Source organism: Pleurodeles waltl, chromosome 1_2 (assembly GCF_031143425.1).
Source record: "Pleurodeles waltl isolate 20211129_DDA chromosome 1_2, aPleWal1.hap1.20221129, whole genome shotgun sequence".
NCBI lineage: Eukaryota > Metazoa > Chordata > Amphibia > Caudata > Salamandridae > Pleurodeles > Pleurodeles waltl.
In genome coordinates, this window is record NC_090437.1 from 703,164,877 (window position 1) to 703,192,836 (window position 27,960).

The 27,960-nt window shown below is 42.9% G+C and overlaps 1 protein-coding gene across 6 annotated transcripts in view; it reads left to right on the forward strand.

Moving 5' to 3' along the window:
• The window catches only part of ARFIP1 (ARF interacting protein 1), a 359,169-nt gene that overhangs the window by 79,759 nt on the left and 251,450 nt on the right, over positions 1-27,960 (forward strand). For 5 of the 6 annotated variants that reach the window (XM_069242703.1, XM_069242714.1, XM_069242723.1 and 2 more), the window contains one exon: positions 26,720-26,821. The exons of the other annotated variant lie outside the window; for it this stretch is intronic. In XM_069242703.1, coding sequence (XP_069098804.1) covers positions 26,720-26,821 — 102 coding nt within the window. The remainder of the gene's footprint in view (positions 1-26,719; positions 26,822-27,960) is intronic. 6 annotated transcript variants of the gene reach the window in all.

Sequence of the window (27,960 nt, forward strand, 5' to 3'; positions counted from 1 at the left end):
TTTTTTTCCAGTTTCCAACTATTTTTTGGCTGTGATGTATTTTGAAAGGAGGCGATTTCTGGTATTGGTTAATTTCAGTTGAATCTAGAACTGGTAGGTTATGGTTATTTTTTATTAACTAAATTTGATATTTGAGGGTTTGAGAGAGTGTGGTTGGGTCATGGAAGCTCATGTTAAGAGCCTAACTTGATGGATAATTATAGTGAATACGTGCTGCTCCTGGCATTTGAAAAACTGTAGAGCTTGTTAGAGGAAAAGTGTTGGGAAATCCTAAGATGAAAGTACAGCGCTTGGGGACTTATTTCGAATGTGACATGGTTGAGAAGCAGAAACACTCTTCTTCTGTTGGTATATCAGAGATTTAGGAATAAGTTGGCTTTTTGAAGAGGGACAGGTGGTGTATGCAGATTTTGCAATAGGGATGAGCAGTAAGGCATGGTGAAGAGACTCTTTGAATTGGCTGTAGGTCTTAGTGATGTTTGAATGTTAGATGACTTAGTAGACAGACCACACAAACTCTTTAGTGAAACAATTAGGAAAGCCAGCGAAGTGTTGTGCAGTTTCTGTCTTCATACCTCTCTAGTCTCTGGTGTAGATTTTCTAATAGCGCCATGCAGCTACATAAGAGTTTATTATAGCTATGCTATAAATGAGGATGTTCGGGCTTAACTATCAATTGGATTGAATAGTCCTTTCATCATTTTTCTCACCTTTAATCTCCTTATCTCACTTTTCACAAACTTGAAACCACTTTTGGATGAACTGTGCAAGTTTTCTTCTTGTACAGTTGAAACATGCATGAGAAACAGCATACTGTGTCTTTGCTTAACATGGCAGAGTTGGTGGCAGGTGTTATTTGTGATGTAGCAGGTGGTTTGTATTCTTCTGTGCTATGACATTAACAATGGCACCCTTCCATTTTGCACAACTGTGGCCAGTACTGATAGATCCACGGGTTATTTTGTTGGATTTAGGGTGCGTAAGATAAAGGTACATTCAGGGGAGTTGGAAATTGAAATTAACATTCAAAAATCTCTTTAGTAGGTCAAGTGTCTCTCCCCTGTAAGTGTGTGCAATAAGCGATTGTAAGCTAAAAGGCAGGGCAACATAGCAACAGCAAGCAGTGGAACATGAAAAAACTGTTTATTTCAACCCAAATGTGGAATTTAGATATGTTAGACAAATATATACGTTGTCTGTGGCCTTGTGTGGTAGCAGGAGGCTATAAGTTATAAATTAAATTCAATGCAAATTTATCTAGAACGACTTCTTTTTGTTTAATGAGATCACCAGCTCCAGTGGGTGCTGATGTTGTTTGGTTATGGATACTCAGAATGTGACACAGTAAGACCAACATATAAGAGCAATAGCGATATCAGTTCCTTTATGTCCTGCTTCAAACCCAGGAATCCAAAGCCTCTGAGATTTCTTTGGTTTTCTTTTAGTGTTTGAGAGACCCTCCTAAATGTTAGTCATAGACCGTAGCGATATATCATATGCAAATATCTGTTATTGATCCATACTACTACTTATTTGTGGGGCTTGGAGAAAATGGACCACAAAGTTGTATGTCGCATTGGCCCAGATGGCTCTGCAAAACGCTTGAAAAAGAGAAGCTAATATTTTATAGCTTGCAGGGGTGTGGGATTCCTATAGCCCGATGCCAAGGACATATTGTTTGAGGTCAAGGACAACAAGTTTTCATGTTTATTTTGTCCTTGAGACAAGTAGGCCAAACCCCTTGCAACACAAACCAGTTTACAGTACATTATGGATCAGGGAAACGCATTAACTGCATGTCCATATGTTACTACTGTTCAAAACGGTATTAATGGTTCATTAATGCAAAGCCTTTATTATTAGGGTGTGTGCTCTAAGGAAATAATGTAAGCTTGGATTGCACTACTGACAGTGGTTCCAGTATAACAATGTGTACACACACATTTGCAAAGTTTAACATAATGAAGCTATGTATAACGCTCCCAGAATGTACTCTTTTTAGATGTAAATATTTAGAGAAGCTTGATATCATGACTGAGTGTTTGTTGCTTTCAAAGTAAAATGTTCTTAAAAAATGGAGCTGGGGAAAAACGTTTTTCTAAACTACTGTGAAATTTTTGGTACTATTTCTTTGAATCATCATTTAATAAAAGGTGTTGATGTGTACTAGTATTTGCAATACATTTTCATAATGGGAAATCGGTGTAACCAGTTTCAAGAAGATTACGAAAAGCATGGAAGCAAACAATCATTGGCAAAGCCAATAGGTCGACATTGGTGGTCAGCCTTTTGTTTTGTCGATGCGTGTCTTGTTTTGAAAAACTTTATTGTTGAGAGAGCTGCGTGCCCTAACCATCATAACAAACATTGGCAAAAGCAAAAATATTGTTTGGTCTAAAAAAAACACACATTTCCATGGTTGGCCGTGGTACTGAACAAAATTACTTTGTGTGCTGATATGCTTCTTCTGAAAGAACAGTATGCTTTCACTCACAGTGGAACCCGCCGATAAATAAAAAGATAGAATTTTTATAAAAAAATCAAAGGTCATAGTTAACGCCAGAACTAACTAGGGGCTCATTTCTTAAAGAAAATCACAAAAGTGCACCTATAGTATATGTCCTTGCAATAGTGCAGATTTACTCCTATCATGAATTCGCAAGAACTTACAGGAGTTTGCAAGGAAACTGTACTCATAGGAAATATTTATTAACTCCGTTTTAGCTCAAGCAAATACAGATAAATAGATTAGCTCACATGAAAATCTGGCGTTTACAAGTTCACTTTCCCTTGAACCACTTTTTTCCCCAATCCTAGAAGAAGCTTTATTTCTGCCCTTGTCAGCAGTAAATTACCAACCTTTCTCAGTATGGGAAAGGTTTAGGGAAGAACTGGTGAAAACCCCAAAAACATGCAAGTTAGGTTTCCACAGACTCAAAAGGATATTCCAGCCCTGAAACAGTTGCTTTCCACTACCTCAACCCCCAGTATGTAGATCTGCTGAAAGGTGGCAACATAAGGGAATTGCTAGTATTCAAACCTTACTTTAGTATGAGCCTTACTATAGGTTGAGCACTTGCATAATCAGAGAGGCTATTATGAGAGCTCTTCTATAATGAAATTGCAGCCATAATTTGTCACTGCACTATGTGTCCATAGGGACAAGTGGATTTGTTTTTACAGGGCAAGTAGATTTATGAAGCAAGCTGTCCCACGGACAACTAGATGTTTTATTAAATTACACACAAACTCACCGACCTTGCTTGATTAGTTACTCTTCTGACAAAAGTCCCAGGAAACACAGGACGCCCAAAATACCTTACACATATTTCTAGAAAGAGAATGAGGGAAGTGACATAAAGAGGCCAAAAAAGTGGCCAAACTCTCCTTCAGAGTTAATTTCCTGTTCAATAATATAAAACCAAAACAGGCATGGTATTCATCTTCTTGGGGGTGTCTCCTGAGTTGACCAAACTTTCTGACTATCTATGCTGGTTTGCTTTGCAGGACAAAAACCTTTACTCTCACATGCACCCCCTGGAGCTGCCACTGATTGTAAGTTTGTGGCTGTGTTTGAACTTTTGACCAGCCTGATGAATGATCTTGGGGCAGACAGAATCAAAACAAAGAAGCAACTGCACATCTGTATTAACCCCAAGGATGTTGAGTGTATTGCTCAATGATTGCTTCAGAGTGATGGTACGCCAGAGATAGTGTTGTGACAGAGATTTTTACTGATGTCTGAAAGTGCAACAGTAGTTCAGTTGCTCCCTCACATACACATCTGACAGTCACTACTGGACATTAACCTGTCTCTTGATGATCCAAACGGCAAGTCTGAAGCCCTGGTGACCCAACACTACCTGGAACATTACCAAAGTATATAAATATATTGACCACCAAACGACAGAGCTGAGAAAGTAACAGCAAACAGCACTGCACAGAATCCATGAAAGGGGTTGCTGAAGGTGAAAGTTGTGATGCTTGTGCTGAAGGAAGCCTATGGATGACAGAGCGAGGCAGAAAGAATGATAGAGGACAGTTCAAGATAACGGGAAATATGAGTAGGAACACCAGCTGGTGAAGCATTGGAGGGAACAGTTTGATCCGTGCCTGAGGACCTGCTGCTGCAACCCTGGTAAAAAGGTTGTGTTTGGTTAGTAATACTCTTTCTGTTTCACTTGCCCATATGTTTTTGTATTTTTAATTTTGTTTAAAAATGCTTTATTGATTTTAGAAAAAAAGATCAATTAAGTCATACATATATTAAAACACCTCTGAATCCAAAACATAAAGATCTTAGTAGTGCAGGTGGTTAAGCAGTGTTATAATCATATAGAAAGTTAACTACTGGGACACATTTGATGGAAATAATAAGAGATAGAAGATAGAGAACTATAGATGGGGAACAGAGATGTTGTACGGTATGATAATAAGGTTTAGCAGTTTTCAAAATACAGGATTATTACTAAAGTGATCAGTATTCACAAAGGTTTGACTGGTCAAGATAAGAGTCTAGTTTTTCCTATATGGGTCTGTTGCTGTATCTCCAAGGGAATTATTATAGTGTGATATTATCTGCTCCTCTTGTGCAAATTTAGAGAACCTGCCAGGCTTGGAAGAAGATCTTATTGGAACTTTTCCAATTGCTGGGTATAGTTTTACATCCACTTGTAAGGATGAGCTTAAGAAGATATATCGTTCAGACTTGTTAGTTTTGTGTCGTGAAGAACAAGGTACGAGAAACAAAAGGTAGTTTTTATTTGCAAGACATCTTCAATAAACCTAAACATTTTAAGCCAGAAGTGTCTGAGTAGACAACAATAAAAAACACATGTATGCGAGTTCTTCAGTCCTGATATGACAATTCCAAAACAACAGGTCATCTTTTAACTTCATTTTATACTTATGTTGTGATGTCCAAAATGTTATATGTAGAAAGTGAAATTTGGTTTGAGATATTGAGAGTGTGATCTTGAATTGAATGCTAGAAGTCCAGATCTCTTGCCAATTCAAAGGGTATTGCCTAAACTGGTATTTCGTTCCCATTTGTATTGGAGAGACATCATTAACTTAGAAGTCTTTGGGAGAAGGAGGAAGAAACCTCTGGAGACAAAGGGACCACTTTGATTGCTTAAGGCTGTTAGGCCCAAAATAGATGGGAGTGCAAAATGAGGTATTGAGTTTAGAAATGGCTTCTTCGAATTTAAGAAATCTGGAAAATTCCATATTATGTAAGTGGTATTTAGATTATAAGTTCTCATAAGTGTTTGGAGAGTGCTGAGTGCCAAGTTGGCCCAGAGTAAATATACCAGCTAGTGTCCAACTGGCCAATTGATACATGCGCCATCTTGTCTAATACGTTTGTAGCTCCAGATTGAGACCAATTTTGAGTTTTTAAGTTTCTTGATTGAATTTGAGTCAGTAGATAGTATAACTTTTTTGATTGGTAAAATTTGTCTTTCGAGTGTGTAGGATGTACATTAGATGACGTTAGAGGAATTAAGTGGGAATTTTGTAAACTCTGACATTTTATCGACGACCATATTGGCTGGTTGGAGGAGCCACTTAGAACTCGGCTTGAAAGGCTTTGTGATATAATGAGATGTCTCTAAGATTTTTAGGTAATCATAATTTTTTTCAGAGAAATTTGTGGTCTTTTGTCACTCCAAAGGAATTTTTTTTAAATATTGTCCAAATGGCTGAAGAAATCTATCTGATAGAGACTTCTAGCTGCAGCTTCCTTACCTTAGAATTCCCTGGCGTCGGCTTCGAATCTGGAGTTTTTTCTGAGCAGTACCCTGGGCGCGCGCCGCCGGGCGGCGTCGTTCGGATCCCTGTGCGTCGACCAGCTACGCGTGCATCGTTGGAGCCGTCTATGACATCACGGTTGTCTATATAGACGCCGTCTCGACGTGCGTACGTCAGTTATTTTCCTTCCGCGCCGGTTAAGCGCAGTTTTGGAAAGAGCTACCCTGCTTCGACAGTTTGTCGACGCTTTTTTGACTCTTTGAAGTCATGTCTTTGAGAAAGACAGGATTCAAGCTGTGTGGTGCTTGTCATTGCACCATGTCGGTGACGGATCCGCACCGTGTTTGTCTTTGGTGCCTGGAGAAGGACCACGATTCCACCTCGTGCTCCGAATGTCGGCCATGGCGCCAAAGGCCTTGAGGGAGAGATCCCTTAAGCTTCTTGCGGCCCGACATTCGTCTTCGGTCTGCGGGACTTCCTCTTCCTTGCATTCAAGGTCATCCGAAGGTAAGAGGCACAAGAAGAAGAAGTCATCAGCCGACGAGGCGTCTAGGGAACGTCGACGTTCCAAGCGCGGTTCTGCAGAGCCGTCGCCAGGGTCGACTCCGCCTCTTCCTGCTCAAATAAAAGAGTTTTTTTTACGAGGCCATGCGTCTCGTTTTTGAGCAGGCTGCACCCTCGGGTGGCTCTTCGGGCCCGTGGGGTCAGCAGGGGTCCCTTCGGATTCGACGCCGGCGGCTTCGGCCTCAGCGCCGTTGGGGACCCCAGGATCCAATAGCGGATCCGGACCGGCACCGGTCTCTCACAGTTGATCTCCTTCGGCACCGGGTCCGATGTCGACGATTCCGCCACTGGCGGCAGCCCCATCCTTATTCCGGAGCCGGAGCAACATCGACTCAGACTTCGACTGAGCCAAATCGGCCCAGATCATTGTCTGAGCATTATTTAGATCAGCTAGATGCAGGAGAGGAATGGGAGGGGTCTGAGGACCCTTTAGAATCTGGATTGCAACAGCACTGGTATGAGGATCTAGGGGAGGCCAGTGGACTGGACACATCTCCAGATACTGGTATGCTCTCTCCTCCTAATGTGGCTACGGAGGAGGGTGCTTCTTTCGCTATGGTGGTGCATAGGGCAGCTGAGGTCTTGGACCTAGATTTGCCTACGGTGCCAGTCAGGACGAATATCCTGACAGAAGTGCTTCAGCTGGGGGTGTCAACATCGGAGCCGTTGTTGCCCTTCAATGAGGCTCTTACAGGCGTCCTTCTGGGTACGTAGTCCAAACCCAGCACAGGGGCTCCTGTGAATAGGACTATCGGCCGCCGCCATAGGCCCGCTCCCAGCGACCCTAGTTTCCTGACACAACACCCCACTCCTGAGAGCTTGGTTGTCCAAGCCTCTAATTCCCGTATTGCCTTCCCTTCCGCTCCTCCGGATAGGGAATCCAAGAGGCTGGATCAGCTTGGGAAGAAGATGTTTTCTTCCACCAGCCTAGCATTGAGGTCCGTAAACACCTCTTGCTTATTGGGCAGTTATTCCCATACTTTATGGGATACGGTGGCACAGGTGCTGCCCCAGGTCCCGGAGGGCGTACAGGACACACTCATCCAGGCTGTCAAGGATGGGAGTGATGCAGCCAAGTTTATGATTCAGTGTGGTTTGGTCACGACCGACTCACTGGGCAGAGCGATTTCATCATCAGTGGCCCTACGTCGCCACGTCTGGCTACGTTCTACTGGTTTTTCAGGGGATGTCCAGTCCAGCTTCATGGACATGCCCTTTGATGGCTCTCGCCTTTTTGGCAAAAAGGCAGACTGTGCGCTTGAGAGGTTCAAGGATTCTCGAGCCACGGCCTGATCCTTGGGCCTTTCAGCGCCAGCACGACAGCAGTCTGTCTTTCGCCCCTTTCGAGGCTTCGGAAGGGGTGTGGTACCACGCCAGCCACAGTTCAGCCACCGTCCTCAGGCTTCACAGCATCCCGGAAGAGGACGTGGTCATGGTACCATCAGACCCAGAGGGTCTGGCCAGAGGTCGGCCGCCACACAGTCCCCCTCCACTGCGCCCAACCCCTCCTAGTATGGTTCTGCGTGATCATGTCCGTCCAGTTGGAGGGAGGATTCGTTTTCATCTCCATCTCCATCACCATGGACAAGTGGGTCCTGCAGATCATACGGAGGGGCTACTCCCTTCCCTTCCAGTCTTTCCCTCCTTCTATCCCTCTGACAAAGAAATGGCTCATGGAGGACCATCTAGCTTTGCTCTGCGAGGAAGTTACAGCTCTCTTGGCCAAGGGAGCCATAGAAAGAGTCCCGATATCAGAAGTAGGCAGTGGTTGTTATTCCCGCTACTTTCTGATTCCCAAAAAGAACAAAGACCTACGCCCTATCTTGGATTTAAGGGACGTCAATTTCTTCCTCAAGAAGGAGAAATTCAAGATGCCCACTCTTGCTCAGGTTTTGTCTGACCTAGACCAAGGAGACTGGATGGTAGCGTTGGATTTGCAGGATGCGTATTTCCATATTCCTATCCTGCCAGCCCACAGGCGTTACCTGCAGTTCAAGGTGGGCCACGAGCACTTTCAGTTTACCGTGCTTCCTTTCGGCCTCAACAGTGCCCCTCGGGTGTTCACAAAGATGATGGCGGTGGTGGCAGCTCATTTGCGCAGGTCAGGGATTTCAGTCTTCCCCTACCTGGACGATTGGCTGTTGAAGGCTTCTTCGCTCCAGGCTCTCGTCACCCACCTCCAGATGACGGCGGACCTCTTGCATTCGCTGGGGTTCACTATAAATGTGCCAAAGTCACACCTGACTCCCTCTCAGAAGCTCACTTTCATCGGAGCTGTTCTGGACACAGTGCAGTATCGGGCTTATCCTCCCGAACAGTGGGTCCAGGATATTCAGGTTATGATACTGATGTTTCGGCCTCTATCCTGTCTCTCGGTGAGACAGACTCTGAGGCTGCTGGGACTCATAGCTTCCTGCATCCTGTTGGTCAAGCATGCCAGATGGCGCATGAGGGCTCTGCAGTGGGACCTGAAGTTCCAATGGGCACAGCATCAGGGAAATCTTACTGACGTGGTTCAGATCTCGGAGGGGACTGCGAAAGATCTGCAGTGGTGTTAGTGAACTGCGAGTGGGTCAAAGGCAGACCCCTCTCCCTTCCCCAACCAGATCTAACGGTAGTGACAGATGCGTCACTTCTGGGATGGGGCGGCCATCTGGGGGAGGTGGAGATCAGAGGTCACTGGTCTCCGGCTCCACATCAACTTGCTGGAAATTCGGGCGATCCGGCTAGCATTAAAAGCATTTCTTCCTGTTGTGAAAGGGAAGGTGGTGCAGGTGTTCATGGACAACACTACTGCAATGTGGTACTGCAACAAGCAGGGTGGTGTGGGGTCGTGGAACCTTTTGTCAAGAGGCTTTACGTCTCTGGACATGGCTGGAACAGCAGGGCATGACCCTGGTGGTTCAACACCGGGCAGGTTCTCTGAACGCCAGAGCAGACGAACTCAGCCGAAAATGCTTAGATGATCACGAATGGTGTCTCCATCCAGAGGTGGCGCAAGGACTCTTTCAGCAGTGGGGAGAGCCTTGGTTAGATCTGTTCGCCTCTGCAGAGAACGCGCAATGTCAGCAGTTTTGCGCGTTGGAGTTTCCAAGGGGGGTATCACTAGGTGACGCTTTTCGGCGCGAGTGGAGTTCAGGCCTCCTGTACGCCTTTCCGCCTATACCACTTCTGCCCAGAGTTCTCAAGAAAATCAAGAACAACTGGGCCCAAGCAGTCCTAGTGGCTCTGGATTGGGCACGGAGAGTTTGGTATCCAGAGCTTCTCAAAATGAGCATTGGTCCTCCAATCAGGCTGCCTCTTCGGGAGGATCTTCTGTCGCAGCAGCCGAGGAAGGTTCTCCACCCGAACCTGTCAACTCTGCGCCTTCATGCGTGGAGATTGAGCGGCGACAGTTGATGGTTTATGACCTCCCTCCCGAGGTCTGTGACGTCATTCTGGCAGCCAGACGTCCGATCTACGCCTGCCGTTGGAAACGCTTTGTTTCACATTGTGCAGAGAAGTCTATTGATCCTCTTTCTTCTCTGTCTAACATCCTTTTGTTTATATTGTCTCTCGCCCAGCAGGGCTCCTCCTTGGGGATTCTCAAGGGCTATCTTGCAGCCTTATCGGCTTTTCTTCAGTTGCCCGATCAACCATCTCTGTTTAAATCGCCTATAGTACAGAGGTTTTTGAAAGGGCTTGTGCATCTATTCCCGCCTGTGCCTTTCGTTATGCCCCAGTGGGATCTTAATTTGGTTCTTACCTTCCTTATGTGTGCTCCCTTTGAGCCCTTGCATAACTGTCCTCTCCGGCTGCTTACTATTAAGACAGCCTTTTTGGTGGCAATTACATCTGACAGGAGAGTGAGTAAGCTGCAGGCTTTATCTTCAAAGCCACCGTACCTCACGATATAGCCTGACAAGGTAGTATTAAGAACTCGTGCCTCTTTCCTCCCCAAGGTGGTGACCCCTTTCCATCTGGGCCAAAATATCACCCTGCCCACCTTCTTTGCACCACCGCATCCCTCTAAGGAAGAGGAGCGTCTCCATCGGCTGGACCCAAAAAGAGCGTTATCGTTCTACCTTGACCGCACTAAAGAGTTCCTGGTGGGTGACCAACTCTTTGTGGGGTACGTTGGTGCAAAGAAGGGTCGGGCAGTGCAGAAACGATCCATTTCGCGCTGGGTCGTTCTCTGTATAAACATCTGCTACGCTTTGACAAAGAAGCAGCCTCCCGAGGGCTTGAAGTTGTGGAAAAGAACGGATGTACGCGCGTCAAGACGGCGTGACGTCATAAATGGCTCCAACAACACTGACGACGCACGCGGAGCTGGTCGACGCACGCGGATCCGAACGACTCTTCCTGACGGCGCACACGCAGGGTACTGCTCGGAAAAAACTCCGGATTCGAAGCTGACGCCAGGGAATTCTAAGGTAAGGAATCTGCAGCTAGTCTCTACCAGATACCTCGTTACCGAAGTTAAGTAACTAGTTAAACATAGGAGTGATCACTATTTCAAGTTTTTATTCTCCCCCCACCATGACAGGAATTTTGGGGACCAGCTTTCAAGAATCCTTGAAACATTCTGTAACAAAATGATTTTATTAAGTTTGAGGTATTCTCTCAGGTCATCATTGAGTTCAGTACCAAGGTACTTCATAAATGCATTTTGCCAACATAAGCTAGAGGTGCCTATGACTTCTTTATCCCCTAACCTGTTCAGAGCCATCACTCTAGATCTGTTGTTGTTTAACATGTAGCCTGATACTCTAGAATATGTGTTGATAGTTTCCAACAAGGCCTGGATGGATGATTCTGCATGTTCAGTAAAAATTAGTAATTCATCAGCATTGCAGCTCCTTCAACTGTAAGGTTACCTGCAATCTTGTCATAATCTCTTATAATAGGGGATCAATTACTAAGTGAAAAGGTGATGATTAAAGCGGACAACCTTGTCTCGTACCCTCTTTTAGATCAAAATAATCAACAATAATAACATTAAGTCGCACTCTTGCTTTAGAGTGGTATGTTGGGTCATCGCCAGTTTGAACAAAAATTCCCCTAGATCAAATTTATTGATGACAGCTTCGAGAAAGGGGCAGGAACTTTTGTCAAATGCCCTTTGGTCATCAAGGGCTATCACTACCATAGGGGAGGTTAATTGAGGTGCCTTCTTCATAACATGGCAAAATAGACTAGTGTTATCTCTAGATAATCTATTTTTAACAAATCCCACTTGGGTGGGGCGAATGAACTTTGGAATTAGTTTGTCTAAGCGTGTGGGAAGGGGTTTAGGATAGATTTTACAGTCTATATCTATCATCCATATTGGTCTGTAATTTTTCAGGGCAGTTAAATCCTTCCCTTCCTTAGGGATGGCAGCACTAACTGCTTCAACCGGTGTGCCAGTTATTTCTCCTGAAAAAGAGAATGACCTCTGAGTCCAGATCTGACCAAAAGAGTTTTTAGAAGAATGCAGTTTATCTGTCAGGACCTGGGGCCTTGAAGGTTTTTGAATTGTTTTATAACTGACCAAATTTCTTAATAGGAAAAGGGTGCTGCAACTATTACCCTCTCCTCACCGGTGATAGTCTGTAGATGTAGCTTATTTAGGGATTCATTGCATTGGTCAGAGTCAAATTTTATATTGTTATTATATAGCTCCAAGTAGAAGTTTTGAAAATTGTGGCTATATGATCTGAATCTGTATGAATAGTACCATCAGAGTCTCTTATTCTCGCAATCGAGGTTTTATTCTTCATACATTTTTTAAATAAGCAGCTAACATTTTGCCAGCTCTTTTAGCTTTGTGCATGATAACATTTTTTTGTTTTTGAATCCAGACTCCTGCGCTCCTACTCAATAACCTGTTATATGAATACTTTTTGTTGTTTAATTTGGTAAACAGCTGTTCTTTGGTCTCATCTTCTCTGAATTGGAGTTCCAATGATTTAATTTATTTTTCCAGGCTGTTCAGCAATTCATTAATTTGTTTTTTCATAAAGGATAAGTGTACCTCTGATAGTTTCTTACAGGTCTTCCCTTCTGGTAAAAGGGGAAGTGTCATTGACTGGATTAGTATCAGGGAAGCTTCAAATTTCTTTGCTGATGTTTGACTTAAATTTGCGATCTCCATTTATCTCGTCATTTATTCTCCAGAGGTTACATTTAATAGAAGGAGCTCTGCATGTAAACCATCGGGTGATACAGGAATGATCTGAGATGAGTCTGGGTTCTATACTAGTAAAATCAATATGTTGTGTGTGAGAACCAGAAATCAGTAAGTAATCAATACTAGAGTTGGAGCAATGCGGCGGAGAGATTAATGTCAAGTATTGTATACCTGGGTTTTGAAGTCTCCACAAACTGCGAGCATACATTTTTCAAAACAACAGAAATACAATATAAGGAAGCCATCTTATGACTCTCAGCAATAAGGATCACTCCTCTCCTGATGTCGAGTGGCTGAATCGCTTCATGTCGAGGTGTTCAAATTAAACTGCCTGTGAGTACATGAAGCAGAGAACTGTTGCAGGCAAGGATACTGAATGAATGAATATGTTTATTGTATGATTACTCAAAACCATTACAAAATAAAGTAAAGTAAATAAAGTAAGCAAATTGAAGCTGCATGTAATTAGAAAACATTAACGATCAGAAATTGTTAAAATAGCGAACTGGATTAAAATCTCAGTTAATAAAGCAATTAGCTAATATGTTGAAACTTTCATAATGATGCTGTTTGTAGAGTGTAAAATTAAAATGTATCAAAACAAAAGTAAGATTTATGTCCTATTCTTGTGTGTTCAAAGATTAAGCAAATGATTGTGCTGATATAACATAATTCATTAAAACAATGGAATTTGAGCCCTTTAATGATGTGCAGAGGTCTGGTTACTGCTAATGGGCATGGACGGAAGGAGCGGGCGCTATGCCTCGCAGCTTGTCCTTTAACAATGACCATGCCAGATGCATACATTTACCAAAATTGCCATGCATGTCTGACATGGTTCCCAGTACAAATAGGAGGTTTCACCCTCTGCAACAGTTCGTATGCGGTGTTGAAAAAAATTGGCCTCATGAATTTGCAGTGGGCACTGTATAATAATGGGCAGCTACATAGCAGGTGGGCCAGTGATTCCCTTTGTAGTCCCACAGCCTACAACGTTCAGTGTTCCTGAGTGATTTCCATTCGCTGTTCAGATCTCTTATTGGGAGCGACACCATTCTTACCCACAGTATTAGTTTTAGGCTGCATTTTCCCAATACATGTTTTAAATGCTGGCAATTTGGCTGCATTGTGTAAGATGACATTAAAGGAGCTTGAATGGCCCGTTCTCCTTAGGTCGAGTGACCAAATTGCTTCATGTCAGAGGTGCTAAAATTAAGCAGCCAGTGAGTACATGAAGCAGTGTCCTGTTGCAGGCAAGGATGCTTTGTTGTTTGTTGGGGAAGAACTACTGTTCCTCAGTTCTGCCTCTGCTTTCATCCCATCAGTGGTTTCCCAGGCATCAGGTATGTTTTCTGGTCCTCCGCATCTCCTGTGCTGGATCGATGCTGCTGAGCTATGCACTCATCTTGGTCCGTGACTTAGCCACACCTCCTCATGTTTTTTTTTTTTATTTAGTTTTTCCTTGACTGTATTCTCTTTTCAGTTTAAACATTCCCTATGTTCTTTAATGCCTGAAACCAAGGTGGCTATTGGATATTAACTTTGTTCTCAAGCCTGCATTACTCAAGACCTCCGTTTGTAAGACAGTCTACAATTGTTGCAGTGGTGTGTGTCCCTTATTCGGTTAAAATGCTCCCTCTAAAGCACTCTTTAAACATCCTTTTAAGGGGAGTAATTGTTTTTCTCTAAAGTTGCTAAACTTGTACACAGGAAGATAACTTTTTTTTGACAATTTATAGTATTCTTTTCTTCCTTCTTCCTTTCCAAATTAAGATTTTTTTAATCACTTCAGTTCTTTGTCCCTAGTTTACTTTTTTATTATTATTGTGTTTACCTCTTACAATGTAGGTCAGTGGTTCTTAACCTGTGGTCCAGGAACCCCTGGGGGGTCTGCCAAGCCTACTCAGGAGGTCCACGACTGCTTAGAAAATTAAATATTTTTAACAGTTTAATAAAGTGTACATAAAAGAAGAAGCAAAGTTGAAAAATTTAAAATTGTAAGTGTGAAAGAATTTGAAATTGGAGGCTAAAAATTAAGCTAGTATCATGACATTGATTCGTGGGAGCAAGGCAAGTGCATCAAACACAACACAGTATGGACAATGAGTGACCTCAATTAAATTTAGAATAGCTCTAACCTTCTTAACAAAATTCAAATGGTATATTATATTTGTGAATTAAATTAAATATTTTGCCAGTTATATATTTGTTTGATGAATGCTTGTTTCTTTATTATTTGTGTATTGCTTGTTTCAAATAATCTAAAATGCTTATGCCTGGGTCCTCTGCTTCATGGTAAGACTCTGTTGGGAAGGTGGGGGGACGTAGGGGTAGGGGGGTCTGATTCCAGTAATGATTCAGTGAGGGTCCCCGGGTTCCAGTAATGATTCAGTGGGGGTCCACAGAACTCAAAAGGTTAAGAACCACTGATGTAAATTGTTGAGCACAACTGTTGCAGGCTATTTGGGTGCAGTGTTTTTTTTAAAGTCTTGGCTAGACAGCTCGTGCGCTATCTGAAAGAGACGTGTTGTGTTCAGTTTGTGGGCTTCCGCCCGCCGATAGGATTACCATTTGCTCACTCCATTGTCACTCTTGTGTCTTTTGTCCCCATTTGTCCATGGCATTCTTGCATCATGCCTCTACTTGTGTTTGGACCATGTACTTGTCTCCATCCACTGCTCTAGTTTTAGGAGCTATTTTTTTCTTTGTGTTTGAGTACTCCACACAAGTGCTTTTGTTATCATGCTTTCCGTCCTTTGTCCCCTGCTGCCTCTTTCTCCCTCCCATCCTAACGCCTTCCCAACTCCAGCCAGATCACCCTCACATCCGAACAACTTACAGAACCCTAGGACTCATAAATAAAATAGCTCTCTCTATCCCTCCCACGCCCTCCTGCTTCATTGTCGTCCATCTTCCCCCCCGCACCCTCATGCCCTTCCACATTACTTTCCAAAAGTGCTATGATGGTTTCTCAAATCTAAACTGTTTTCTTCATGTCACCCTGTGTCCATCACACTTGTGGTCTCACCAGCTGTTTTTTGTTTGTTATATAAGCGGTGGAAACTGAACAGAGAGAAATATGTCAGTTCAAACGATTGGGTTGTTTTTAAGTACACACCTTTTGTTCATTCATATACTGTTAGCTTAATTGTGAGTTTTTGTGTTTTTAGTGTAAAGGTACTGCTGCTACGTGCCCTATTCTTCTGGTTCTTTAAATAACATACACAGTTAGCACCTGTATTTTATTTTTTTGCATTTTCCTTTCAGTTACACATCCACGGTGCCTTTATTCCAGCTGCCTCAGCTCAGGCTAGACGCTTTCTTCTTTTGGTGTCTCATTCCATGAGCGTTTTCGCTCCCTCTGTATATGTGTAACCTAGTCATGTGACCTTAATGGGCTTCTGGGATATGTAGTCATGTATTGAATGTACAGGCTGATATGATGATTTTCCTTCTACATTTTACCTTTAATTTTAGTTCAGACTTTACCTTAATATCCTACAGTGCAAGCTTTGTTTTTTTCAAGTTGAATGATTTGGTACAGCGCGATGTTTTGCAAATCACTCGGATTTCTGGGAACAGTGGTCATGTGCTGTGTTGCACAGTTGTGACGCTGTTAAGGAAAGCTTACTTACATGACTTTCAGCCATGCTGAAAAGCAATGGTACTGCTATTCAATATGGCTAAAAAATATTGACATTGACAACACCAATAGCTCTCGTATTGCAGAGACCTATTGGCTTTGCCAATGCTTGCTATTGTATTTCTTTATTAAATATAGCACAAACTCGACCTGAAGCTATTGAAGCGCTTTACAAGAGCACCAGGTACTTTACATAAGAACAGTCTTTTATTTTTATTTTTAAGTCACTGGGAGATTAAGGCACTCATTAAGAGTTTGCCATCCACCAAACTCTTCCCACCCTCGGACCGCCTGTGTGGCCTGAACCCCGCCGGCCCTAATAGGACTTCACTGCAGGACCGGCAGGTGGAAATAGTGTTTCTGCCTGCCGGCCCTGTGGTGAACAGGGCCTTAACATTGAATGCCGGCTCCCAAAGGAGCCTGCGCCAATATGGCGGTGTAGTAGATGCAGCAGCACCCGTCGCAGTACAGGGGACCTCCCCCCCACCCCCGAGTCCCCCATTCCGCCAGCCTTTCCATGGTAGTGTGAACCGCGATGGAAAGAGTGACAGATGGGGACTCCTAATCCCTAGGGTGGAGCTGCAAGTAGCGCTGCCTTGGAGGATGTGAAACCACCGGGACTGCCAGGCTGCGAGGGTCTATGAAGGCCAGCTAAGAGAGAATGAGAGTGCCAGCTAAGAGCTTTCGTGGGACCTGTCAGGCTGGCTAAGGGTATCCTGGCTTCGCTATGAGTCAGCTTCTGACGTATTTTGGGCTTGGTCTGGGGTGAGGTTGTTCAAGTACTGAAGAACCATGTTGGAGAGCCCCGTGAAAGAAAGACTTTGAAGGAACTTACAGAAAAGCTGTGAACAATTTTTAATGGTGACTGTGAGCAAAGTGAAGTATGTGAGTGCTAACTGAGGATTTCTGATTGTTGAGAGTTCTCCCTGGGGGATTTCTCGAGGCTTGCATAGGGCCTCAAAGAACGATGAAGACTAGTTTGTTTGCCTGTCACTGGTATCTCTTAAAGTAGGCTAAGGGAATTTTTTGACCTGGCTTCTGATACACAAGGGCCATATGATTAGAACTGGCTGAGGTAATGAATAGTTAGTTAAAGGCAGTGAAAGCCAGAATATTTGTTATTGCGAGATGAGAGCCTCTCTGAGCATCTCTGAGTATTCATGTTTTCCATGCCTTTCTGAACCTTTGAAAATTATGTTCAGTAAGAAAGTGCAAGAATCCATTGAAGCTCAACAGATACACAAAGGATTTGTTTTAAATGATCGACCTTGGGTGTCTTGTTCGCTGGTGTGGTTAGCAGCTGGTTGGGTAACCACCTAGTTGTCTCTCAATGAAGGGCCTTGGGATCCTAACACAAGATATTACATATAGATCCCTAATTGGTAGCCAGTGGTGTTCATTATGTTCAAAGCCATTTATAGATAGGACCTCATGGTCCTGCACTCTTTGGTGTTTGGTCGTAGCCTTTAAAAGAAGACCCCCAAATATTCTGGTACAGTAGATTCTTGTAGAGGCATCCCCAACTAGCACAAGGACAGTCATTTGAGGGTCAAGCAGAAACAAGATTTCAAGAAGGGGTAAGGCAGTAGAATGGAGTTTTGGTGACACAGCTTTCCTGAGGGATCAGTAACAAATTGGCATCAAGAGGAATGTCCAGATTTCATTCAGTTTGAGGGGGCGATGATAGCAACCCAATGAAAAGAAGCCTTACCAAAAGAAGCACAGTGGAATCATTAGTCTTTGGCAGGTTTTAATGTGGAGCCTATTTGTTTCATTCTGTTCTACACTGGTAACACTCTCCATGTGCAATTATGTGTCATCTGCCTATATGTTGTATTGTACACTAAGTCTCTGAAATATGTTTGTGATAGGTACCATGTGGACATTTAACAAGAAAGTAGACAGTGCTTACTCCTATTGGTAGACAGAAAGAGCACAATTTTACTTGGTGCGTTCTCTTGGCAGTATGTGGGTGAGCCATATCAGAGCTGTTCTAGAAAAGCCACCCTATGTTGTGACTTAGTTGAGAAGTTTAATGCCATCATCACTGACCAATGCATTAATATGGCAGTGGTTGAAAGTAAAGGCTTTTCTCTGGTCTAGTGCACTGAGCACATTTTCTTAGATCGGAAGTAAGCAGTGTCTCTGTCCCTTGTTGTGACTACAAATCAATCAAGGTATTGTTCTGGTTGCAGCAATTGATTATTTTCATATATGCTCATCTGGAACTATCCTGAAGCTGGCCTGGACTTTTTCCGCTAGCTGATTGTCACTGAGAGCTTGTTTTGAAATTGATATCACTAGGTTCCTATTAGTACATAGCTCTATTTAAGCATAAGATTAGATAAGCTTTTTACAGCAATCTCACCATACTTTTTGTGTAAGGTCTGACTCCATTTTATGTAGGCCCTGATTCCATCTTAGTTAATGTTAGTCACCATCTTCCCTATCTTAGACAGTAGAAGTTGCCATATTCCCTGATTGAAGCAGAATCATTGTCATGTCTGCCCTTAGAAACAGGTGTTTCCAAACCTTATCTTTCTTAGAATAGTGAAAGCTTCAAATCATTTGATTAATGAAATAGATACAACCCTTGATGCAACATTCGTCTGGGTCAGACGTCTACTCTTCATCAGGTCATGGTTAGATAAGCACACATACAGACATCTAAACAAAATTGTTTAGCCTGAATCGACGTCCTTTTACTTCATATGTTCATAAGTAAACATCTGGGGTGCACACCTTGATGTCCATAATCTATGTCAGACATTCCTAAACTTACTTCAGCAATTCCAATTTCTAAGAGTCAGTATATAAGGGCTGCCAATTGACCACTTGTGAGGGGAGGTCCTTCGCCAAGATTATTGCACAAGATTCTCCCAGAGATGGTCTTACCTGCTGCCAACATACTTTGCACTTCGTAGATGCTACATCTCGCCTGAAGCTGATGAAGCCGAGTCCCGGAGGAAGACTGTCAGATATTGCAGCATGTGTTTACTCTTTGTGCGGAACATGGACTTGACGCCTCCACTGATAAAAACAGACTGTGTTGTCAACAAGATATGCAGTGCGTCTCTTCTCCCTAAGAAACTCTAGACTGAAGGTTCCTCTGCCTTCTGTGCTGTCTTAGTGTAGTACATATGCGTAAGCAATAGGGTGTTACGTTCTAGATGCCATTACTATGTTAGAAATGTTCATTTTATATTTGTTACTGAAAACGTGTCTTTTTGCTGTTCTTATAATATTCTGTGTAGCTGTATTAGATGTACGGAGAAACAGATTCTTCCTGGTTTAATAAATGCTTTTAGGTAAAAGTGTTCATTTTACTGAATGCAGAGAGAGCGAGAGAGACAGATATAGATATATATATATATTGAATAAAGCAATAGGTTTGTTACTATTACCATGGTGCCCCTGATCGCTTCCCACCGAAAGCAATAACTCCATATGCGGGCTACAATAACCAGACTTTCATGTTCATTGTTGGTGCATTGAACTAAATTCATCCGTGCCACCTGTGAGTGGGAAAGCACACCTTGTAGAGCTATGCCAAAGTCATAGCTAGCGCAACATTCCCTGGACTTGAGTGAGCACCAGTGCTTCTTTAGGCTGCTTGTGTAGAGAGGTTTCACCCCTTTTTAGGTCTCGCCTAGACAGCACATGCGCTTTCTCTTCAAGACATTTTGTTCATCAGTGGGCTTGGAGACAGCCCATTGCATACCATTGGTTGGCTTCATTGTTGCTCTGCTTTAGTTGCTTCTTATTGGTCAGCTGGCGTCGGCTCCCTCCCTCCTTGTATGTTTGTCTCTAGCTTAGAGCATGGCTGCAATACTTAAGTATTTCCACTGTCCATTTTTTTTTTAGCTCTACTTCTTTTTTCGGGTTTAGGCACTTTAGAAGAGTGCAGGTTCTTAACAAGGTCCTCTTGTGTACTTTTTTCTCCCTCTGCATCTATCCCACCCCCTTCATATCTAGGTTTTTGCTTGCCCAAGCACTCTCTCTCACCGTCATTGGTGCCATTGCTCTCAGGCTTTTCCTCTCACCCTCTGTTGGCCATGTTGCCCACCCTCATGCTAACCTACGCCCCACCCCCTCACCCTCCCTCAATATTGCCTACCATTTGCCATTCTTCCATAATAAACAAATGCTGACCGCATCATAGCACTTTTTTTCCACTCTCTGTTGTTCTATTGCCCACCCAAATGCGTTCTTTGTTCCATGTTGCTTCCAGACCTCTCTCCCTCCATGCAAACAATAAAATAAAGTGCTATGACGCACCATCGCTGGCTGCTAACATCACATTGCTAGTTTGATTACAGCTCCATTGGCCATGCTTCTCAAAACTGTTAAAGTAACAAATACAGTGGCAGGGCATTACATTTGGTAATATACCACGCAAGCACTATATAAAAACAACTGAAAAAATAAAACCCCATTCACCACCAACTGAGCTCCCAGGTTGTGGGGTGGCTGGGTTGAGAGTGGGCCTTGGATACTGCAGAGAGCAAGGGATAAGGGGGAATCCAGCCTCTTGTTTTGTAAAGTAACGTTGTTAAACACATTTCAATTATGATGGGACTTGAATTGTTATACCACGCCCCTGCTTTGCTCCAGGCCCCTTATGAGACTAGAATACAATTGCTCCTATGTGAATGTCATTTATAAATTGCAACCCCCGGTATCCATACATGGTGGCGATTGGTCTCTGAAAGAAAGGTAAAAAAATGGGTTAAAACGTCTTCAGTCCAAATTAATGATATAGAGTTTTGTGTGATACAAATAAAACAGACACAAAACTTTATGCAACTGCAAACCGCAAATAGCATTATACAAATGGTGAACGAGTTGAGCTTAAGAAATCAAATTTATTTTTGCAGGTTAATATAGCGCAAACCCGACCCTAATGTACTGTTACTGCTTACCTGACCACCAAACAAAGTACCATTCAGGTGTGTGTTTTTAGGCATGTGGAGATTAAGTGACTGACTGATCTAGAATCAAAGGATGTTGGGCTGATGCCCAGACTCGAGCCTGGTCTAGCAGTTCCAAAGTCAGCAGCTCTGACTATAATGCCACATGCTCTCCATATTGAAGGCATACCTATGATAAGAAGCTCCTGATCTCCTCCCATCAAGTTCTGCTGGTTAAAGGAAAATACACTTTGTTAAAAACCTAAGCAGAGCTGGATGTCCCGGTGGCCATCCTGCAAGGCTTAGCGCCTTGAAGAGCCTGCAGCCCCATGTTGTATGTGACATCCTTAGCTAGTGCCCATCTTCAAAGCCATTGGCACATTGCATGTTAGGATGTTTAGCTATTCATGTTTAATGGTAAAAAGCAAAAATACAAAAAGCAAAACAAAGGCAAGTCAAGTATGGCTTATAAAAGTGCACAGGAACAACGTTACTGAGAAAGCAAGAGTTTTAAGTCAAGGCCATGCATATTTGTCAAGAACAAGTAGGATACGAGCAGGCTAAAAATGACCACTGGAGTTTGTGCTGCCACATTCTGAATTTCTAGGAGTAATTCCTCACTCTTGCAGGACCATGGCAGTTGTCTTACTTTGCAGTAATACATATATGGCTACAAAATAGAAGGAAACATGCTGCTTAACTAGTGCTGCAGAGATTCAGACTTCATATCACCTTAATATATACTCCTCTGTAAAAGTAATCAAGTCTACAATCCTCCATGAGGGGTGTTTGAATTCCAATTCAATTGTTGGCCTTTGCAGAAAGTAATCACTTCTACTCAGTAATGGAACAAAAATATTTCCCATGAAACCCTGCCATAATTGCAATGTGAGTAGCCCTAGATAATATTCCTTACATTCTGCATTTCTTCCCCATTCAATGGGCTCCTTGTTAATGCTGCTTAGTTCCTGCATCTTTGTAGGACTTCTTCATAGCCCATTTATGCTTGCCTCTTATCTCTTGCCACACCTTAAGAGCCTGTTGCTATTGGTGCTTTGGTGGATTTTCCTTCTACGAATCACTTTTCATGCATGTTCCTCCAGTTAGATCATATGAAGCAGACAATGACTACATTTCCCAGATATAACTGATGACACATGGGGTTAAGCATATTGACTATATCTGGCAGCGTACACGGATTTAGCTGTAACAAGATACATTTTATACACTAAACCTATTTGATGTTACTATGTGGCAAGTTTCATTTAATTTGATGTGATTTGCTGCAAAATACATGTTGGATCAGTAAATAAAAAGAAGACTGTCTCTTTTCATAGGTGAATGTAGCGTGTTGAATGCATGCATGTGCCTACAAAATAATTAAATGGATGAGTTTTTTTTAGGCATGATGCACTGTACCGCATGGCTAAACAACAGGTCTCATAGGTGAAACTTATTGGTTTTGCCAGTGCTTGTTTAGGTCTTGCCTACAGACAATTTTTAGCCGTCTTCTGTAGAAGACCTATTTTGCATAATTGAATGTGGTTTGGGTCAGCCCTTTGATTATGATTTGTTGGCTTTCTTTTCAGTCTCATTTGCTTGCTTCTTATTTAGTGGCTTTCCTTCCTCATGTTGTTTGTTCCTACCCTGAAGTGTAACTTCTCGACCATCCTCAAGAAACCTAAGGCGGACCCAAAGGACCTCAAGAACTTCCGGCCCATCTCCCTGCTCCCCTTCCCGGCAAAAGTCATAGAGAAAATTATCAACAAACAATTGACCCGTTTCCTCAAGGAGAACAGCACTCTGGACCCGTCCCAATCCGGATTCCACAGCAACTAAACTGCCCTCATTGCCGCCACCGATGACATCAGAACCATACTGGACAGCGGTGAAACCGCTGCCCTCATCCTCCTGGACCTCTCAGCAGCGTTCAGCAGAGTCTGCCACCACACCCTACGCACACGCCTCCGCATTGCAGGAATCCGCGACAGAGCCCTGAACTGGATCACCTCCTTTCTCACCGGCAGAACTCAGAGTCCGCCTCCCTCCATTCCGTTCTGAAGCCACCAAAATCATCTACAGCGTACCCCAGGGTTCGTCCCTCAGCCCGTCCGTCTTCAACATCTACATGGCTCTGCTCGCTAACATCGCCCGATCTCACAACCTCAACATCATCTCATACTCCGATGACACCCAGCTGATCCCTCCTTCACTAAGGACATTGCCAATACCACCCTCCACGAAGGAATGAAGGCCATTGCAGAATGGATGAAGAACAGCTGCCTTAAACTGAATTCCGACAAGACTGAGGGTCCTCATCTTCCCCCCCCTCACCCCCACCTCACCTCCACATGGGATGACTCCTGGTAGCCTGCCACACTGGGAACCACTCCGATACCCACCGACCACGCACGCAACCTGGGATTCATCCTGGACTCCTCACTATCTATGACCCAACAAGTCAACACCATCTCCTCCTCCTGCTTCAACACCCTTTGCATGCTCGGAAACATCTACAAATGGATTCCCACGGAAACCAAAAGAACAGTCACCCAAGCCCTTGTAAGCAGCAAACTGGACTACGGCAATGTACTCTACGCAGGAACCATGGCCAAACTCCAGAAGAGGCTGCAACGCATCCAAGACGCCCCTGCACGCCTCATCCTGGATATCACCTGCCACTAGGTGCCGGCTGAGCTAGAGGCCAAAATCTACAGGTAGGCACTTTGCAAAAAAAAAACTCTGTTTTCTGTCAAAAAATGGGATGTGTCCATGTTGTGTTTTGGGGCATTTCCTGCCACGGGCTCTAGGCCTACCCACACAAGTGAGGTATCAATTTTAACGGGAGACTTGGGGGAACGATGGGTGGAAGGAAATTTGTGGCTCCTCTCAGCCAAATTTTGAGGTTTGCAAAGGATTCTGGGTAACAGAACCCGGTGAGAGCCCCACAAGTCACCCCATCTTGGATTCCCCAAGGTCTCTAGTTTTAAAAAATGCACAGGTTTGGTAGGTTTCGCTAGGTGCTGGCTGAGCTAGAGGCCAAAATCTACAGCTAGGCACTTTGCAAAAAACACATCAGATTTCAATGTAAAAACGTGATGTGTCCATGTTGCGTTTCCTGTCGCGAGCATTAGGCCTGCCCACGCAAGTGAGGTACCATTTTTATCGGGAGACTTGGGGGAACACAGAATAGCAAAACAAGTGTTATTGCCCCTTGTCTTTCTCTAAATTTTTTCCTTCCAAATGTAAGACAGTGTGTAAAAAAGACGTCTATTTGAGTAATGGCCTGTAATTCACATGCTAGTATGGGCACCCCGGAATTCAGAGATGTGCAAATAACCACTGCTTCTCAACACCTTATCTTATGCACATTTTGGAAATACAAAGGTTTTCTTCATACCTATTTTTCACTCTTTATATTTCAGCAAATGAATTGCTGTATACCCTGTATAGAATGAAAACCCATTGCAAGGTGCACCTCATTTATTGGCTCTGGGTACCTAGGGATCTTCATGAACCTACAAGCCCTATATATCCTCGCAACCGGAAGAGTCCAGCACACGTAACGGTATATTGCTTTAAAAATCTGACATTGCAGGAAAAAGTTACAGAGTAAAATGTGGAGAAAAGTGGCTGTTTTTTTCAGCTCACTTTCAATATTTTTTTATTTCAGCTGTTATTTTCTGTAGATAAACCTTGTAGGATCTACACAAATGACCCCTTGCTGAATTCAGAATTTTGTCTACTTTTCAGAAATGTTTAGCTTTCCGGGATCCAGCACTGGTTTCACACCCATTCCTGTCACTAACTGGAAGGAGGCTGAAAGCACCAAAAATAGTAAAAATGGAGTATGTCCCAATAAAATGCCAAAATTGTTTTGAAAAATTTGGTTTTCTGATTCAATTCTGCCCGTTCCTGAAAGGTGGGAAGATGGTGATTGTAGCACCAGAAACCCTTTGTTGATGACATTTTCAGGGAAAAAACCACAAGCCTTCTTCGGCAGCCCTTTTTCCCATTTTTTTTTTTAAAAAACGAAATTTTCACTGTATTTTGGGTAATTTCTTGGTCTTCTCCAGGGGAAACCACAAACTCTGGGTACCATTAGAATCCCTAGGATGTTGGAAAAAAAGGACGCAAATTTGGCGTGGATAGCTTATGTGGACAAAAAGTTATGAAGCGCGAACTACCCCAAAAAGCCAAAAAAGGGCTCAGCACTGGGGAGGGAGGGGGGTGGGGGGGGTTTACGGGAGGCCCAGCAGCTAAGAGGTTAACAATCCTTTACAAAGAAACATTGGCAAAGTCGATGACTTATCATTCATGTTATAAGGCAAAACCTATTGGCTTAGCTACTGCTGTTTTATGCACTGTCTTTATTTCAGGTTGGTCTGTAATTTGATAGTTTCTTCTGATCATGACCGTCTTATTCCCAGAAATATTGTTATACAAGAGTTGCAAATACCAATTAGTCGGGTGCTGCTTCTCAAACCATGGATAACTATAGGTACTGTAGATTTAAATTAGGGGAGATTTACATACTTTTTGGCATTCACCGAAGCTTTTGACAGTATGCTTGTAAACCTAGGCAAATTGTATCAGGGGCCACAGTATACTCTATAAGATTGTATGTACACAGTGCAGGCAGTCCACATGTTGGAAATTTGCAGAGACACATTTTATTTTATATTTTCCCTATGGGCATAACCTATTTCTCGGGAGAGAAATCCCTTCCTTCTACAGCCTCTTAAAATCTGAATGTATACCATTCCTTTCCTGCCACTGGAACGTCTTAACGAAGTGGAAAAGGACCTTTATTCAAAACGTTTGTGAATATGCACAGATATGTGAGTTTATGGGGATTTACAGACTTTTGGCTTCAAAACTGCCTATCTCGCTTTTGATGTAAGACAAATGATAACCTGCACACCTGATCGATAGTCCGAAGCAATGAATTTGATAAGTGCTGGAAGTGTCTGCTGACTACAAGTCTACGAGTCTGTAAATCGAGAAATGTCTCCTCACGTACACTTTTTTTTTGTTGTTGTTGCATGAAAAGGTTGTGAATTTGGCTCATTGAGAAATATCACTTCAGAGTATGTAAGGATGCCCTTGGGTATGCAATGTAAATGGTATTTCGAGATTGAATTTTGCTCTAAGTAAATAGTGCCAATTGTCCGCTCTACCCTACCACGGAATTTCACAGAATCTTGCAGGGTTTTAATGTAATTCTGTGGAATCAAATTCCACCAGTTCCCCCGACCCCTACTTTTCACATATTTCATTTTACTGACTTTGCTTTAAGGAATTGTAGTGTTGTTAAGCTATCAACTTTGACACCTGGGGACTTTGGAACTGAGGCTCGAATCCTAGATTTATATTGGGACTAAAAATCCTATGACTCTGTTCAAATCACTTAATCTCCTCTGCCCATGAGAATATGTACAATTAATTTAAGATTATCTGGAAGGTAATTCTGTAATGTAAAGCAGTGTTCAATAAACACAACTTTGTATTGACACCCAGCATCCCCAATAATGTTTAACATTCTGTTGCTCCTCATTTGAGTCTGTGCTTTATAAATAAGCTGTATTTGTGAAAGAATCATTACAATATTGGTGGTTATGAAATGCCAAACCATCCATAAATAGAGTTAATCAAATTTTTGCTTTGGTACAATTTCCTTGTCTCTCTCTCTTTTAGGAACTTGACATGTCTGAAGATTCACCAAGAAGCACTGCTGCAGAAATACCCGTGACAAGTAATGGAGAAATCGATGACTCACTTGACCACAATTTCACCAGGGTACGTGAGAATAATAAAAAAATAAGAAAATACTTGTGTATTTAGTCACTTATCAAATCTTTTAATTTAATGTGAGAATGGAAGGTTTATACCCCCTGTTTTTTTTTCTATATTGGAACATCATTATATTCATAATTCTTTGTTGCTTGAATTTACTACAGTTTGCAAGCCCAGCTATTGAAGAGGCAAAAAGAACTCCTCTTCCTCAAAGCGCTAATATATGCTACATACACTATTGTATTTATCGCCTAGTGGAAGTGTTTGATCTCTAATTTGAGGAAACATAAATTTCAAGTCCTCTTTATTCTTTTTCTATTTTATTATTAGAAGTACCTAAATAAGTTTTTTTTTTTTTTTTTTTTTTTTTTTTAATATGTATTATTTAAATCGTATCTCTCTGGACAATTGTAAATGTCATGTATTTGCTTAAAGTATGTTTCTGTTAGAGACTTCTAGCTGCAGATTACTCACCTTTTAGAATATTCCCCAGGTGGCAGACTGCATCCAGAAACCTTTCAGCAGTACCTCTGCATGCCAGTAGGTGGTGCCGTGTGGCTCCCTTCTGAGGCCGATCCACTCTGGAATTGTGTGTAGCCTATATAGAAGATACTTCTGCATTTTGCACGCTGACCTCGGTTCCTTTCTGTCCATGAAACCAGATGCGAATCCAGAGCTACCTCTTGTCTCTTTGAGGCCCTTACCTCAATCTAAAAATTGTTTTTTTAGTGTACAAGGGACGTGTCATCTTCCAAAAGGCCAAATTTTAAGCCCAGTAAGGACTGTCATAAACAAATGTTTGTGACAGCTCTTCACCACATTTCCCTGTAATGCTTGGGCTTGAGCCACAGCTGAGTCCTGCAGTCACTGCGCGTTGATGAACCCAAAGGCTATACGAGGCCGCAAGGCGAAACTGTAATCGCAAAGCTCCGGATGACTCTGTGAAGCGACCGGTCCAAGCCAAAAGTTCGATCCCGTTCAAGATTCAGAAGTCTCCGGAGTTGTTCATGGGTTACCCTTCGTCACCATCCAAATCTTTGAGTAAGTTGAATAAAAAATATAAGAACTCAGGCAAGATTCAGCCCCTTCCTGAAACTCACACTTTCCTGAGAAGGAGTGGATGTGGTAACATATGTCTTGAT